At 33.2% G+C, this 19,802-nt stretch overlaps 1 protein-coding gene across 1 annotated transcript in view; it reads right to left on the minus strand.

The window, feature by feature from the left end:
* The window catches only part of LOC131841035 (integrin alpha-8), a 164,557-nt gene that overhangs the window by 34,536 nt on the left and 110,219 nt on the right, over window positions 1–19,802 (minus strand). Inside the window, exon 4 of the mRNA XM_059189267.1 lies at window positions 1,895–2,021. Coding sequence (XP_059045250.1) covers window positions 1,895–2,021 — 127 coding nt within the window. The remainder of the gene's footprint in view (window positions 1–1,894; window positions 2,022–19,802) is intronic.

A 19,802-nucleotide genomic window follows, 5' to 3' on the forward strand; every position in this document is an offset into this window, starting at 1 on the left:
TAATTATAAATACTTCTATTAAATTAATACCAACTATATATCCTGCTATTAATTATTTATCTGTGTAAAGAAGTAAATCTAAAACGGACTCCTAATGATTTTATACGACAATTTTATATCAATAATATCTCAGGACAATTCACACAGCGCCATCTAGTCCCAAGCTAAGCAGAGCTTGTGTTATAGTTACTAGACAACTGATATATGTACATAGATACTTACTTACTTTTTTTTATAAATACATACATAATACAGGTACATAGAAAACACTCAGACCGACACAAACATTGAAAATTAATATTTTTATCATAAAAATAAAATATATAATGAATTTATTTGAATTTCATAAAAATGATGGCCTTACCTTCGATGGTCGTAGATTAGATTCCTCGCACGGTACAAACATTGTTTGTATTAGACTGGGTGTTTTCTATGTATGTTAAGTTGTATAAGGTTAGTTGCAAAAAATATACTTAAATATTAGTGTCAATTGTCTAATACCCATAACACATTAGGGGCAGGGGGATTATTAGTAATGTGAACTAAAATCTATATTGCTAGCAATGTACCACGACAGGTTGACCTCCACGCGGTTTCCCCTAGAAACCATCATGTTAAATCCCCTGTGAATTTGTCATGATGGACTAACTGACCTGATGTCATACTCATTTTATCATCCTCCACTGGTGCCCCGCCAGCGTAAACCGTTAGCGGAGGCGGGTGCACCATTAATTATCACAATTAAAAAGATGAGAAAAAATATCCATAACACAAGCTCCGCTTATCTTAATACTAGTAGACGCTATGTTAAATGTACGGGAACAGAATATCTGTAATATAGTTAATAATAATAACTTTATTATCTATATTACAGATATTCTGTATTACAGCTTGTCAAGTCACGATTATTTTGCGCCGCCATTACCGGAGGAAATGACGTCAGCTATCGTTTCGGTTCGCTAAAGTAGCCTTTTGAGCTTAACATTACAGGGCTGAATTTGTGATTTATGGTTTACATTTTATGCTAAGAAAATAGGTTTTAAATGTTGACTTGTAATTTTAATCTACCAGCTAGATCTAGCGAGGACCAGGTCTTAAAGAAAGTTTTTAACATGGACAAGGATGATGAAAAAGATGACTGTAAAAAAGGGTTGTGTGAAAGACCATATATATATATATACGATAGACAACGAAAGATGTATAAAAAGAGAGTAAGCTCAGATAAGACGGTCGATAGAGATCAGTAGAAGAAGAGGACATACTGCAAATAACGGATATGACAAGGCAATCACGATCTTGTATTATTAAAATTTAATCTAAGATTTTGACTATACAATTTTAATGTAGCAAAAGTAATTAGTACGGTAATGAATATATCTAAGAATGAAAGAAGAATAATTGTATGTAAGAACAATTTAAGGTATTAAGAAGAGTTTTACGATTTTTTGTGTTTTTTTTTTATAACTAATTATGAAATATAAGTTAATTAAATTGATAATAATTATCTACCTTTTCTTTAAACTATATATATAGTTAATAATATTTTGTTTTATTTGTTTTACGATTGTTTTAATAAGACTATTGGTCCTACCCAAGGCTCATTTTATATTTATTGTATATAAAAATAAATAACTAAAAACTATGTGTAATACTAAATTATAAGAGTCTGTAATATACCAACATGAATAAAGATATTTTGATTATGATATTTTATATTATAAAGTTAACTTTGTTTGCTACACTTTCACATTAAAAGCTTGATCAGAAATCATGAAATGTAGCAGTATTTTGAATGGAAAACATAGGCTATCTTTTGACCAAATCAATCAGGTTCACAGGTGTGAAGTCGCAGGTATGTGTTAGTATTATCGTAATTTAATAATGAACAACTTACTCGTCCGACACGGGGAGATCTCTTCTACACGGTCAGCATCCAGTGTTTTGGAGATGAAGCACGTGCCGACCGGATCACGTTGATTCAATTTGTGCGAGACGTATGAAACGAAGCGAGGAGCGCATGCCTGTAACAAACAAATGTTTATATAAATTACTTGCAGTTTCTGCTACTTCGTTTGTTTGATAAAATATTCTATGTCCATACTCAGGATGCAATGCATCTTAACAGCCGTAAAGTCGTGAAAAGATAATAGAGGAACAGGCAGTGTATTAAAAGATATAAATGTAGAAATACTTGGGAATAAAAAGATAATTTGGAAGGAAAAAGAAAGTAACAAGACATATTTTTTACTAAACGTTGTCTTATAAATATATATCAATACATAGTATAAAACAAAGTCGCTGTCGCTGTCTGTCCGTCCCTATGTATGCTTAAATCTTTAGAACTACGCAACGATTTTTTTTAAATAGATAGAGTGTTTCAAAGGGATGATTTATACACCCGTGCGAAGCCGGGGCGAGTAGCTGGTATAATAATGTAGCGCAACAACGTGCATAAGTAAAAAAAATATAATAAATAATAGCCTCTATTATTTATTATATTTTTTTTACCCCACAAAGTTAAACTATAGGTCGTATTGACACCTTCGGTGGTCTAGCGGTTTACGCACACCTTCTTACTTGCATTTATCACCAGTTCGATTACTCGCGGCACAAACATTTGTATTCATGAGTAATAATTGTTTGTATCGGTCTGGATGTTTTCTATGTATATTAGGTATGTAATTGTAAAAGAATATCTGTGTATATATCAGTTGTCTAGTACCCATAACGCAAACTCTGCTTACCTTGGGACTAGATGGCGCTGTGTGAATTGTATTTGGTCATTATTATATTATATTTGTTAACTAGTTTTTGCACGCGGCTTCGCTCGCGTTAATTTAGAATGGGTGGGTGGGTGGAATTTACCAAAATCCTTTCTTAGGGGATGCCTACGTCATAGTAGCTTTATGCGTGCAAAGTCTCAGCCTATCGGTTTAAAAGTGACAAAGTTTCACATAAACTTTCATCTCCTATTTTATCCCCTTGGGAGTAGAATTGATCAACATCCTTCATAACATCGACCTGCATGTAAAATTTCAGTTCGATCCGTCCAGTGGTTTGGGCTGTGCGTTGATAGATCACTATGTGAGTCACTTTTAATTTATATATATTTAGATATTATTCTTGACATTGCAGGTATGTAAATTATAACTTATGGAATACAGTAAGTAGTCTCTAAATATTATGATTACAAGTTATTGCCATTAAATATCACTGTATTATTTACATAGCTATATACTATATAGTGATATAATAACATATTCGACTGCAAATACCTAACATAATTCAAATATTTAAAAACTAAATAAAAATCTGTTTGTGTATAGTATACATGTATATATAACAGTTGTCTAGTTACCCATAACACAAGCTCTGCTTACCTTGGGACTAGATGGCGCTGTATGAATTGTCCCGAGATGTTATTAGTTTATTTTTTTATTATCTGAATTCATATACATTTAAAGGTATTTATAATACAAATATTAAATAATTTACGAGCGGCATATACAAAAACTAAACATCCGATATTATTATGAACCGTCGTATTACTTAGAAGCACAACATAAAAAAAAAACCAAAATAGCATTCCGTAAATAATTCACGTGTATAATGAACTTGAAATTGGGTGTACACGTTGTATGTTGTACTGTTGACTCGTAACTCCATAACCGTAGCTCGTGTCAGAATCACTTACTCCCAGAATAGGGTTGCGTGTAGTCGGCTCATAAATATGTATAGAGGTGACAGGGTTGTCAAAGCTGACATGGAAGCTATATCATTTTTGTTTAAAAAAGTCCAATATAGATCACATTATTATCATTTTATTTTACCCAATTTACGTAATATCTTTTTAAATTATAGCCTATGTGTTAATCTGATGAATTAGCTATATTACTGTAAAGTTTCATCAAAATCGGTTCAATAGTTTTTCCGTCAAAGCGAAACAAAAATCTATACACACAAACTTTCGCAATTATAATATTAGTAGAAAGTATGGGCTCAAAATGAGCGATTAATATTATGGTTTACAGAAATTACTTATGAGTTTATTGCTACTATTGTTTACTCTGTGGGTTGTTATATATTATACTAGCTATTACACGACTTTGTTCGCGTGGAATTTAACTTCATTTTTTCAAATAAAAGTAGCCTAAGTTACTCCTTATTACATCAGCTACCTGCCAAAAAAGCCCCGTCAAAATCGGTCCAGCCATTTCACAGATTAGCCGGAACACACAGACCGTTTGTGTATGTACCGTATTTATATTCATATAGTAAAAAACGGATATTTCAATATTACAAACAGACACTCCAATTTTATTTATATGTATAGATGTATAGATTATTTCAATGCTAAGTGTATTATAATAAAAGACCGTATTAGACAAATTAGAGGAAATAAAATATATATACAATGATATATAAAATTAACATTGTTCCCTAGCAACTGTAATGACACATTGTAGTATGGTGATATGGTATGATTAAGCTATTGAAGAATAAATTAGCCGACGAATCCACCAGGAAGTAACTACAATGTTATTAAGGGAGTACCGCGTGCAGGTCGACCTATTTGGTACAATGATAGCAAAATGGCCTTTGTACATTAATAATCTCTCATCCCCGAAATTGTGTAATCTTTTTCCAATTTTCATATACGATACATGTAAATTGGAAAAATATTATACATTTTTGTTTAGAAAGTACAACACAATACTAAACTCAGGATTAAAGGGGCTATGAACTCGAATAGTCCTAATTAGTAAAGTAAAAGTAAAGTCAATATTCTATTGACGGTCTACTAGCAGAATCTGGACCGATTGGACAAACTTAGTAAGGTGCAAATACGCTGTGGCCTATTTTTTTTATTGGGTTATTTGGGCTATTGACAGCCTCGGTGGTCTAGTGGTTTAGCAGACCGCTTTAATTCCGATGGTCGCGGGTTGGATTCCTCGCCCGGTATAAACATTTGTATTCATATTTCATATAACACGAGCTCTGCTTAGCTTGGGACTAGATGGCGCTGTGGGGCAGGGATATTTTATATAATCGTATATACTAGCAGACCCTACCACGCGTTGCTGTGGCTAAGGTTCTTGAATAAAATAATATTGTGACTATAAATTGAGATGTAAGCTATCCTATCTTTCAAGTTGGTTCAAATCGCACACTATGTGCAAATCAAATTTGCAATCGGTTCAATAGTTTAAGAGTCCATCGCGGACAAACAACGTCACACGTAACTTTTATTCATAAATATATATTATAAATATGTTCATAAATGTAAGGCAAACAGTAACTAATATGGAAGTTTTTAAAACATTAGTCATACGTATTTTAACATATTAAAATTAAAAACCACATAACCACAAACCGTATATATTTAAATTAATATTGCAAATAAATTTAATACATAAAAAATAAAACCTATTTCCTTAATTTCCATAAAACTAAAAGAACAGTTCAGTAAATTCAACAGCAAAAGTAGGTACATCAGATGTGCTACGTTTTATTATACCATCCCTCAAATAAACATTGCCGTAAATACTCAAAATGATATAAAAACAACGCAGTGCCGCCTCCCCTAGTCTGTAATGTAATGAAAACAGAATCATGTGCGCGTGCGCAGCTCTAGTTAATAAAGATCAAACTATCCAGCCGCGTCAGGGATGCCAATCGCTCTTTTTTTTTGCTTTTTTTGCTTTTTTTTGGCTGCTTCACCGGACGATAGGGGGCGAGTGCAGATGGCACTCCAAACCCGCAAGGATTTATGGAGCGGCTGTAGGCCAACTCCCGCCTGACGGATACGACTTTAGTCTGAGGGCATCGCTAGGGGTTCGAACCTCACCTCAGGCTTTCGTAATTTCGATCCCTGTTTGAATTGGACGGGGGGATCGATCGGACGGATATCCAATTGCACGAGGATACCCGTAGTAGTACGAGGTTTTAATATTCGCTAAGAGGATATTTAAAACCTCATACAAGTTTGTACGAAAAATTAACCTACTCAAATGTATCGCAATAAGTGGTCGGTGTAGTGGTCGAAATTCGACCATAATTAGTCCAAATTAATATAATAGTCTAATATCTCAGGACAGTTCGCAGTGTCATACCAAGCTACGCAGAGCTTGTGTTACGAGTACTATAAATATTTCAATATATATTTTATTTTGAAAATTCATTAATAATGTAAATAGAAAACATCCAAACCTATACAAACAATCATACTCATGAATACAAATGTTTGTATCGTCCGAGACATCTTTTACACTTCTTCGTATGAGGCTAAATATTTTTATGTTGGCAACCCTGAGTCGGCTTTAGTTGTGGATATATAAACAATTGGTGACATCTGGCGGAAACTATAGTTTTTTTGTTAGATCCTATAATTTATTCATTCATTATTCCATAAAATGGATTATTAACGTTATGTTGTACAGTACACTGTATATTTAAGTCCATTTTTATTATAACAACATGTGTATAAAGATATTTCAATATGTAACTCATTTTTTAATGATTTGGAATTGCTAAAAAGCTGTAAACAAGTACTACGGACATCATGTTATCATGAGACAAACATACATGCGTTGCCTTTCTAGAGAATTAGGATATCATGTCTTATATCATCTAATAGGACTAAAATAAATCACGGCTTCAAACGAAAGATGTTTTAATATCATTATGTTTTTGGAATTGCTAAAAAGTGATAACCAAATACTACCGACATCACGTTATCATGGGACACAAACATTCATGCGTCACCTTTCTTGTGAATTAAGATATCATGCCTCTTATTGTTTAATTTCATTGTCTAATAGGACTGAAATTGAATGAAAATATATTAAATTTAGTTACGTCGGCGGTTTAAATTTATAGCCTATATATTATTCTGAAGAAGTTATAAGTTATATTATTGTGAAGTTACATCTAAATCCGTTCAGTAGTTTTTGCGTAAAATAGTAACAAACACTAAACCTTTTATCCATCCATACTCACAATCGCATTTAAAATATTAATAAAATATAAATGCACTAAAAACACAGATAAGCTATTTAAATGCATAAATGAAATTAATTTTATATGTTATTCATTATATGATTATTAATTTAAAATTTAACTAATGTATATATTGATTTCTATATCTAATATAAATTGAGGAGAATTATTATTTATTTTTGGAAAATATTGTAATTCTTTTTTTAATTTAGATTTTTATCTAAAGGTGGCTTAACATTTCTGGGATCGAAATGATGAAAAGATAATCCGTCAGCCATGTTTATTTTATGCTCAAAATAACCATAGACAATTCTTAATTCCTATTTGTGCATTTAAATATACCCAAAGAGGTCAGTGTGGTCGTCCTGTCTTTTTATGGTCGATCTATATTTAATGTCCTTTTTACGACCGATTAATGGTCATCGTAAAAGCTTAGATCAACAGACAAGTTTAATGATAGACTGTTGAACAGACGATCACCAAGTGTACCAATTAACTCTGCTTATAAAAGGAATCATAGCAATTGTTATAAATTAGTATGAAAAATTGAAAATGGTTTCTAACTTACTACTCAAGGTAGTAATTGAAAGTTAGTGGAAGTTAGGCTAACAATTCACTGATATGTACCCACACCAGCCCCTGATCTTCACTTTTTCGAGGAGGGGCAAATTCTAAAAAATGCCTACCCCCCAGGACCCCCGCCCTATCCCTTCCGTCACCTTTGTACTACGTACGTAACGTATGTTGAAGCGGTTTTTTATTTAATAAATAAAGTTATTCAAGAGGAAGGTAAATATGGTAAGATATATACATAATACACTAGGTGTCGCGGCAAACGTTGTTTTGCCTTAAAATAATAAAAACAAAATTAGGGGTGGACTACCCTACCCTATCATTTAGGGGTGAAAAATAGATGTTGGCCGATTCTCAGACCTACTCAATACGCTCACAAATTTTCATGAGAATCGGTCAAGCCGTTTGGGAGGAGTATGGGAACGAAAACTGTGACACGAGAATTTTATATATAAAATGTACACCCGTGCGAAGCCGGGGCGAGTAGCTAGTTTTCAAATAAATTGAACACAAACAACTTGATGTCTCAGTGGTCTTGTCAAAGATGCGTTAATGATGAGTTGTGTATTCATCTGCTAAGTTCGAATTTGCCCAGAGCGTACCGCCCGGGGCATGATCCCCCTCTAGATCCGGTGCTGACCCACACTAGATTCAATATTTTTTCAAATATACTTAATATAAGAAATAGAAATAATTTTTATACAATAAAACTTAATGTAAACACTTTTGTATAATCACATCTTTTTGATTCAACCACTCATTCGGAACGCAGACACAAGAAGCACAAGCAAGGAGTCGCGTCCTCGAGTTTTTGTTATTTCTAAATTTGCTTAATCAAGCAAATCAGTAATATAGAAATACCTATACAGACGACTTTCCACAAAGTGAATTTCAGTAAATATATTTTTTTTTTTTTATATTAAGCTCTTACTTTCCCAAGACCACTAAGTCAATGCCCTTTTTGCGTTTAATTTTAGACTCTTTTTTGTTTCTTCTTTCTTTCACTTTTTTGTTTCTATGTGTGTGGTAGTGTAGCTTTATAATAAAAAAATCCGTGAAATATTATAAACTTGCAATGCTACATTTTAAATCTCACTAACGGAGCTAATTGATGAGTCACACAGGTGACTAATGTATAGTCAGTTCAATGCCCAGCATGACTAAATTGTCCGATCACTAAATATTAGTTGTTCAACATAGCAACTATGTACTTTTATATGTTCAAAACAACAGGATACTCACTGTAATATTATTTATTTATTTCAATTCCAAGTGTACTTTATGATAATTTATAATAATACTACGTTAATTCGGATATTTCCAAAGGAGGTATGAAATAAATAGCAGTGTTTGTAATACACTCACGTTAAATTTCAATAAAAAATATAGCCTATGTGTTATTCTGCTGCATAAGTTATATTACTGTAAAGTTTCATCAAAATGCGTTCAGTAGTATTTGCATGAAAGAGTAACAAACATCCCTACTTACAAACTTTCGTGTTTATAATATATTAAAATTAAGATAATAATAATAATCTCAGGACAATTCACATAGCGCCATTTAGACCCAAGTTAAGCTAGCTAAAGCTTGTGTTATGGGTACTAGACAACTGACACAAACACATACCATTTTTTTCGTAAATACACACATATTATACATATAAAACACCCAGACCGATACAAACAATCATACTCATGATTACAAATGTGCGTACTTTGCGCTTTAAAATGTCCGAACCTGCGACCGTGAATTAAAATGATGTGCGTAACCGCTAGACCACAGAGACCGTCTCTATAATGTTCTCATAATTGCACCTATAGGTAAGTGAATAAAAGGATTTATGGTGTTTATGCAACGGTGAAGTGATTCATAACTTTGTCATACTCGTGAATCACGAATTCCGTCACCTAATAACTCTCAGGTTACAAATCTTACTTTGTAGGTTCCTCATAACGAGGTAAATGAATTATACGAATCATAATCTATACATATAAATAAAATTGGAGTGTCTGTTTGTAATTTTGAAATAACCATTTTTCACTACATGCATATGAATATAAATTCGGTGCATACACCAAAATAACATTTTTTTAAATTTTTGTCTGTCTGTCTGTCGATTTGTTCCGGCTAATCTCTCAAATGGCTGGACCTATTTTGACTGGACTTTTATTGGCAAGTAACTGATGTAATAAGGAGTAACTTAGGCTACTTTTATTTTAGAAAACTAAAGTTAAATGCCACGCGGACGAAGTCGCGGGAACAGCTAGTAAATAATAAAACAGCCTCGGTGGTCTAGCGGTTTATTTTCTATAGTCGCGGCTTCGATTCCTCGTACGGTACAAACATTTGTATTCATGAGTATGATTGTTTGTATCGGTCTGGGTGTTTTCTACGTATATATGTATGTATTTACAATAAAAAATGTATGGATTTATATCAGTTGCCTAGTACCCATTACACAAGTTCTGCTTAGCTTGGTACTAGATGGCGCTGTGTTATTTGTCCAGAAATGTTATTATTGTATATACGAGTACCTACATATAATATATACATACATAATAGAGTAATAAAATACATATCATTACATAGTATAAAACAAAGTCGTTGTCGCTGTCTGTCCGTCCCTATGTATGCTTAAATGTTTAAAACTACGCAACGCATTTTGAAGGGGTTATTTTTAATAGATAGAGTGATTCAAGAGGAATGTTTATATATATAATACATGTACACCCGTGCGAAGCCGGGGCGAGTAGCTAGTATAATATAATATAACATTAAACAAATGTCAATACACAGTAAACATGTAACATGTAATTAAAAATAGATATTATTTTAATTATTTTCTATACCTGGTGCAATATACAGCATGAATATATAAAATAAATAAAAACCAGTCAAATTGGCCGCCTCTTCCCATTTCTCGAAGTAGGTTGCAGATAAAAACAAACCCTAATCTCGAATATTCATTTTTATCGGCCGTTCCATACGCATGTACATTTTTTCAAAGGGCCGCACTGACTAGGGTTGCCATCCCCACTTTATAATAAAGTATTGTATGTTATTTCAGGTAATTGTACTCTATACTTTATGGAAATAATAAATTACACGAAAATACTTTATTTCGCATGATTTTATTTCTTTGGGATTTTGAAATTCGTCAAAATATATTTTGATGAGTTTAACGTGATAGATACGACTAGTTTAGTCGTATGTATCTTTTCATTAAACGAAATTTATCGATATTATTCATTATTTATTTTAATTTAAATATAGACTGTAAAGATGTGTGGTGCTACAAACTGCAAAAAGCAATAAAAAATAATAAAAAAGAAACTTTATTTTGATATTTTTTTATTACTTTTTTTCTTACTATAATAACCTATGTAAGGTTATTATAGGTAAGAAAAAAGTAACTTTAACTATAAAAATAAGGTGGTAACCCTAGCACTGACCCATATTCGTTCCAGCGGCTGTATGCAGACCGCGGTTTATTCTCGTACTTGGAAATAGGACAAGTTGCGCCGTGTCAATTGACGTAACTAGGTTCATTACTTGCGCAATGCATTTCTTTTGATTTACGTTACATTTATTAATTGGCGAGACAGCTGTTCGATTACTTTATTTAAAAATAAAAATAATAATATATATTTATTTAACTTCAATGCATAAAAATAAAGTGTAACAACATAAGGCAGACTTAACACCTCGCGGCGCTATCTACCAGGCGACCATGAGTGGTGCAGAGAAAAAATGTTCGCGATGCACTAATATAAATGAGACATGTCAAAAAATATATTTATTTATTTATTTAGGAAGATTAACGGTGTAATTTTACATGTTACTTGTCATATCAAATTGCCCTATGCCAATTAATAATCTTCGCCAATAGTATTACCAGATTAAATTTTTCATTATCCAATTTTAACATATCGAAGTAATCACGTGGCAGTGTTTCAGTTGTAGTTATACAGTACAAGTAAATAGACCAACATACCCACAAGTAGCGATGTATCCACAGAACACACAAATAAAGTACGGCTATGTACCGTTAAAGAATTGGTTACATATGAGTTTCCTAACTGAGGCAGTGCTGGAACAAAACAGGTCAATATCATGTGGTACTTGGTTAAAGGATTTACATGCTCGTAAAACGAAAGTGTTCTCTCTGTATCTGGTCCTGACTGTAGGGACACTTAATATGGCTCTTTGTCTAAGTGTTAGGGTATTAGTTCTTAAGTTTATTTTTGATAGCAGCTCCGAGCAATCAATTCTTCCATTCGCTATATTCATAAGATAACAGATATCGTTAATATTGCGTCTCATATACAGGGGTAGAAAGTGATACTTTCTACATCTGTCATAGTAATCTACAGAGCGTCGTTTACATTTAAAATCCAAGTACGCAAGAAATCTTTTCTGGATGGCTTCTATACGGGATTTATAACCCTCGTAATGCGGGTTCCATATTTGGGATGCGTACTCTAAGTGACTTCGAACATATGCGCAGTACAATACTTTTAAGGTTTTAAGGTTTTATATATACATAATAGGCTAAATATATAATAAAAAATAATACATATAATAAGGAGAAGGACAGTAAAACAGAAGTGAGAATAATACAATATATCTCCGCAAGGGAGGATTGTTAGTAATGTGGACTGATGACTCATTGCTAGCAATGTCCTATGTGAGGTTGACTTCTACACGGTTCTCGCTGGAAACCGTCATGATAAATCTTGTGGGGACTGGTCTGTTCGGGTTACGAACACTGATTACACTTTTGATAAAATTGCAATAGCATATGCTGGTGGTCACTCTATTCACCCAAATTAGAATTTAAAAATGAATCTGTATTATTTAAACAATATTTGAAAAGAATACGAGCTGAGCTTCTTGTCAGTTCTTCTCATCTCGAAATCATTCCGAACTGACCGTAGATTTGACATATCATAAGAGTGTAATAGACCTATGAATAAAGATATTTTGATTTTGATTTTTTGATGATTTTGAAATCCTGGAGAATTTATCATGACGGACTTACTAACCTGACCTTATGTTCATATTATCATCCTCCACTGGTGCTCTGCCAGCGTAACCCATTAGCACAGCCGGGTGCACTTTTCCATTACCATCCAATAAAAAATAATATACCTCCACATCTGCTTTTGGGAGATACATAGGTACATGAGTTAAATTTCGACGTCTGTGTACATTTAAATTCACATGACGAGAAAAATTATCCAAAAAATCCAATGTCAAAATTTGCTTTCTTAAATTTGAAGCAATGAAATTTGAATCTGCGCTCTTAAGGTCCTTTGTAAATATTAAATTACTTAATTTATTTAAAAAAAATTAAGGTCAAAGTTTTGTGGCTGTGCAACGTTTAAATTTCCCTACAATGTCGGTGGCAGACATACACAATGGTTGTCTCTCCGTCTGTCATGCGAGTTGTAAATCAAACGGCACCGTTCAACTGTGTTCACTATTATTGTTGAATTTGTTTGTTATTGTGTATGTAACTGTAAGTCAACATTATTATAGTTACACTGTTAACGTTATGTAACTGTTACCCCGCAAACGTTGTTTTGCCATATAAATTAAAACTGTTAAAAAATATAGGTCGGTGATAGAAGGGTGAAAATATTGAGTTCTATGTCATTTTTAATGCCACATTATAAAAAATTAGGAGTGGACAACCCTTATCACTTAGGGGTATGAAAATTAGATAGTAGCCGATTCTCAGATCTACTAGATACGTATATAAAATTTCATAAAAATGGCTCAAGCTGTTTCGGAGGAATATGATAAATAACATTGGAACACGAGAATTTTATAATGAGGTATAGCTGTTTCTTAACTTAGACTAATTTTATTTTAGAAAAATTCTTTTAATTAAAAAAAAAAACTTAAATTCCACGCGAACGAAGTCGCGAGTACAGTCATTTATGTACATTTATAATGTAAAGGAAAATAAGTTTAATAAGCAAGCAAAGAGATAGTTATCGCGCTTACACAGTTGTAATTTCTGCTTGCGAAATGGCAACACTCAAAATCGATTAAGCATCGATAGTTGCGCACGCGCATCGATGTTTAACTCTAAGTGGAATGCGGTGTTCACACGACCGCTGGCTATACTCTCGTTGATTCATGTACGATGTAGATAATAAATCTACTGTTATCTGTGAGTACTAACGAAGGGAATATTATGAGGAGCTGAAATCTTAATTGATTGCAAAAGTCTACGTTCTACGCCTGCGCTAACGGTTTACGCTGGTGGGGCACCAGTGGAGGATGATAAGATGAATATGATGTCAGGTCAATTAGCCCAAAATCCTGACCAACTCCTGATGAATTTGTTAACAATTACTAACCCTTTCCCCCATCTAGACGTACTGGCATATCTTGTCTATGTGCTATATCTACTGTACTATGTAAACATATCGCATATAATTACAATAGCGAAGGTAATATGCTTAGATCTTTTAAACTACGCAACGGATTTGAATGCAGTTTTCCAGCAATAGATAGAGTGATTCAAGAGAAAGGTTTATACCTATGTATAATATACATACACACGTACAAAGCCGGGGCGGGTAGCTAGTAACAATATAATAACCCTGGACAATTCACACAGCCCTATCTAAACCCAAACTAAGCATAAATATTTAGATAAGGTTTTTGCAAATACATACATAATACACATAGAAAACACGCAGACCGTTAAAAAATAATCAGACTCAAGTGATCAAACATTTGTATCATGTAAGGAATCGAACTCGCAACCATCGCAAGTACAGCTGCGTACTTGGTCTAGCCAATGACTATGTTTTTTGTAGTTGTACTGAACTTTTTTATAATATAATCTTTATAATAAAAACAGCCACTTCTATAAAAATATAAATCTTAATTCTATATAATCATAATTGTCACCACATTCAGACTACGGTCACCTGCGACTACAACTATAAGAAAAAGTAAAACTATCCATCCGTAAGCAGGTCCCGTTAATTTTCACGAATCTCCCCTATTTAGGGAGATACCGAGAAAAAGACGGCGTAACAGTGTATGCAGCGGTATTCTGCACTCTATATGGGCCCCGGACCTTTCATTGAGAACCCATTCCAATTAAAAAGGGAAAAACTCTGACTTACGAGTTCCCTCCACCGCCCATAGATGGCAGCACTTTACAAAATGGCGATTTTTAGGTTATGTTCCTAATCATTTGGTTCGTTATTAATTGGGTACTATATGATTAAATACTAGAAGAATTTTACTAATATTATAACCGCGAAAGAGTCTGAGTATGTATGTATAGATGGATGGATTGGTATTTGTTACCCTTTCACACAAAAAGTACTAAACGGATTTTAATGAAACTTTACAGTAATATAGCTTGTATATCAGAATAATACATAGACTATGAATTACACGCGGGTATAACCACTGGCACAGCTAGTTATAAAGTTGAACCGTAATATATTTATTAGAATAGACTTTTTACATTAATAAAATAGATATCTACTTACATTAACGTTACAGAATTAACACGTAAAATTAAAGACAAAGTTTACTCTAATTACAGCTTTGTCTATGACATAACTTTTTAATTGTCTATTTTTAATATAATTGTCATTGATTTCATTGTAGAGTAACGATAACATTTTTATTATTTATATATATGTATTGTTATACACAAAGTTGTGTTACAAACAAGCTTCTTAAATACCCTATAGATTAATTAGAAAATCCACGATAAACGAATATGTAAGTACTTTTTTTATTATTTTATTACATAGTATAAAACAAAGAAATATCGTTGTCTGTCCGTCCTTATGCATGCTTAAATGTTTAAAACTACGCAACGGATTTTTTAATAGATAGAGTGATTAAAGAGGAAGGTTTATATATATATATAATACATGTACACCCGTGCGAAGCCGGGGCGCGTAGCTAGTTACTTATATAATGATGTATCAATAATAATAGACTATCTTATTATTTACTTTTGATTTCACGCACGGTACAAACATTTGTATTCATGACTCTGATCGTTTGTATCAACTTCGTTCTTTTCTATGTATATTATGTATGTATTTACAAAAAAATATTTATATCAGTTGTTTACTACATATAACATAAGCCGTTCTGAGCTTTTTGCTAGATGGCGTTGTGTTAATTGTCCAGGTATATCAATATTATTACGGAGAGTATGTATGTTGTATTTTTGTTTAACTAACTATTATAAATCTTAATTCAAATTGAGTATATACAGACATAATAAAAAAATTCTATTAGTTAGTACTAATATATAATTATGAGTTGGGAATATAGTATGTATCTAATATTTTGTATAACGGTGTTCGTTTTTGTATAAGATCTTTATATCCAAATAAGGCAGGGCGTGACATGCGCACGCGCAAATCTCGCGTCCGAAACGTGGAGGAGATGAATCTGAGTTGACGCCTTTATATGGGTCGGACTAGTTATGGAGTTCGGATATGACAGTACTACAAAGCACATTGTTGGAGGCTTTTGCGGTTTACAAATATGGATTCTTTTGTAGAGCCCGAGCGTTCCCATATGTAAGTCAAAAAGATAATAAGAATTACAATAAGAAACGGTGTTTCTTATTTTTAAACTTTCTTCTTTAGTACACATTATTATAATAATAATAAATAAATAAATTTAATTTCATTAACCAAAAAGAACAGAATTGTTTTACAATAGTATCATATTTCAATATTAATATTATATATTATTTTATATATATTCTAAGCCGGGGCTTAGAAAATATATCTCTCGAGATCTCTTTGTTAATAAAAATATGATAGGAGAAAATAATGATAACTTTAGTATAATTAAACGGATTTTAACCCGAATAATTTTATGGTAAATAAATGTATTTATCCCTCTTCAAGTTTTGACTAGATCGCTATACTAGTCAGCTTGTGACCACGGCCAGTGTAATAAATTACAGCTCTATTGACATGTACATATTAGTACAGCTGATAATGCCTCTAACTACCCCATCTAGGAGGGGGAAAGGGGATTGTTAGTATTGCTAGCAATGTACCATGTCAGGTTGACCTCCATGCGGTTCCTCATGCTCCTCTTATCATCCTCCACTGGTGCCCCGCCAGCGTAAACCGTTAGCAGGCGGGTGCACCATTCCATTATCATGCATAACAGTCGTAAAGGTACATATTATATGTTATCTTCAATTCTTCTCTGATTTATAGTACGAGTACATAATGCAATACTTAAAAAACTTGCAAGAAATTCTACCTTGACCTATAAAATCACATCCTTGAAGCATACCAAGTATCGTATATTCCTTTACCGCATCTAATTGCACACAATCGGTATCAGAGACCGTTACCGGTGAATGAAGGGTACCATCCTATAAATGGGAAGCTATGTGTAACTGTACGCGCACTCAACTCCGTTACAAACACATGCTTGGGTACGAAAAAATAGTACCGGATCTCACTTATATTACTAATCCTATATACCGTCCGTTTATCACGACTCATGTGCTTTTACTGTATTTTTATGATCGTGAAATAGATTAGATGGATTTGTTATTCTTTTTCTATTTTCGATACTAATTGGTATCTATATTATTTATACAAGGATATATAAAACAAAATTGCGTTAATGGAAAAAATATAAAAAGTATGACAAAGCTACGGTAAAGACGATCAAACGACCATACGGTAAAGACAATCCATCTAAAAGAAATTTGAACAAAAAAGGAAACAAAGAATAGACTTTTTTATTTAAATAAATTTATATTCAAGCACTTTTAAATAATCATCACTTATTTTATTAATCTACCGCTAATTCGGAAAGCTGTCTCATCACAAGAAGAAGCAACGAAAAACTTGCGAGTTCCTCTTTTAAAAAAAAATACATTTTTAATCTGAAATGAGTATACAAAGTACGAACTAGCACTAATTCATTAGAGTTATAATAATAAAGACACCACCGATCGGTTGAGTAACTAAATAAGAGTAAATCAGTGGTCGTGAAGAGATATCTAATTATTTTAACTAAAATTTAATGGAAATATATAATAATCTGAACTTCCTTATATAAACCAACAGGAAAAGGGTTGAACTTAAATGGTGCAGTATAAATTACATTTGCCACAATGAACTGTTATCTATCGCAGAGGAAATTAGCTGCCAAAGGTCATTTCTATCTGTAATGGTAGCATTTAATACGGGCTAGGAACTACGGTAGAGTCGCTTTCAAATATACTTTTTTTTTTTGGACTACTCTAATGCTGTTGGCCGTAGCTGGCCTTTGCAGCTTCACCGGACGTTAGGGGCGAGTGCAGATGGCACTCCAAACCCGCGGAAGGACTTATGGAGCGGCTGAAGGCCAACTCCTGCCTGACGGATATGAGTTTAGTCTGAGGGCACCAATAGGGGTTCGAACCTCGGCTCAGGCCGTCGTAATTTCGATCCCCGTTTGAACTCTCTACCAGCGTCTATGTTTCCTGCCTCTTACAACATTAGGTCTTTTAAGTCAAGAGTGAATAGGTATTATTTGAGCTTGCGTGTAACAGCTTAGACCACATCATCACTTAACATCAGGTGAGATTGCGGTCAAACGCGCTCAAATTATGATAAAAAAAAAAAAATTGGACGGGGGATCGACGAGAGGGGTCAAATAAACTAATATTATAGGAATAAATATACACATTTAAACATGAATCTGTAGTTCTGTATAAGGTCATTAGAAAAGAACACGAACCGAGTTGCTTATCAGTTCGCATGTATTTATATATATATATAACTCAAAGGTGACTGGCATAGTGCTCTATCAACACACAGCCCAAATCACTGGACGGATCGGGCTAAAATTTGGCATGAGGTAGATTTTATGACGGCATCAGGCATCCCCTAAAAAAGGATTTTGATAAATTCCACACCTAAGGGGATAAATTAACCCGAGCGAAGACGCGGGCAAAAGCTAGTTATACATATATGTACCTTTCTCTTGAGTTATTCTATCGATTATTAAAAACTGCATTAAAATCCGTTGCGTAGTTTAAAAGATCTAAGCGAACAGACCGCGGAAGCGACTTCATATTCATTTTATATTATACTAGTTACACGCCCCGGCTTCGCACGGGTGTACGTATTATACATATAAACTTTCCTCTACAATTACCCTATCTATAAAGAAAAACGCTTCAAAATCCGTTGCGTAGTTTTAATTATATAAGCATACATAGAGACAGACAGTGACAGCGACTTTGTTTTTTATACTATGTAATGATAATGATAAAGATGTATTAGAAATATACATAGATAAACTTTATAATAATAAAAACATTTCAAAGTATTTAAAAATAAGTAGTAAACAAACTTTATTGCCATTGAAAACAATATAATACTTAAATTAAATGAATGGGCAACACCTAGAGCTGTTGTCAGTATAAAATAAAGCCGAAGGAATCATTACAAAGGCTTAATAACAATGGTTTTCGCTAGGCTCCTCCCTTTTTCAATACTTGGACTATTTATGTGCGCGCGCGCATCGGATGCGTGACCGCTAGGCGGGTTGCCGGCTCACAATAGTGCATGATCGCTTTCGGTGAGAGAACTAACATTAATGATATACGCATAGTATTATACATTGAAACTAGCTACTAACACTGACTTTGTCTGCATAAACCACTTCTAGATCACCTCCTTATTTTTGAGATGAAAGATAGCCTACAAGAACTCGTCAGATTTCACGTTAAGTACTGACTTTATATTTCCAACAAATTTAATTCAGATTCGTTAATTATTGTTTGAGATAAAATATAGTCTATCTAGATAGATTTCATTCCTAGGACGGACTCTATCTTGCCAACAAATTTCATTCAGATTCGTTCAGCAGATTAAGTTGTGAAAATAAATACATACTGGCAATCGCTTTTATATATAACTAGTTATCCGCCCCGATTTCGCACGGGTGTACATCTATTGCTAAAAACTGCGTTAAAATCCGTTGCGTAGTTTAAGAGATCTAAACAAACAGACAACGGAAACGACTTCATTTTATACTATTGCTATATCATTATTACACTGTTATCTGCGCAGCAATATTATGTTATCTGTGGTTATAGTAAATAAAATTCACAATAATAATATTATTAAATGCAGAAGGTATTGAAATCAGGTGAAATTAAATTATAATGTTAAATTATTTCAATAAGGAAACTAAATAA

The sequence above is a fragment of the Achroia grisella genome, unplaced genomic scaffold, assembly GCF_030625045.1.
Source record: "Achroia grisella isolate CSIRO2021 unplaced genomic scaffold, CSIRO_AGI_Agris_v1 utg157, whole genome shotgun sequence".
Lineage (NCBI taxonomy): Eukaryota > Metazoa > Arthropoda > Insecta > Lepidoptera > Pyralidae > Achroia > Achroia grisella.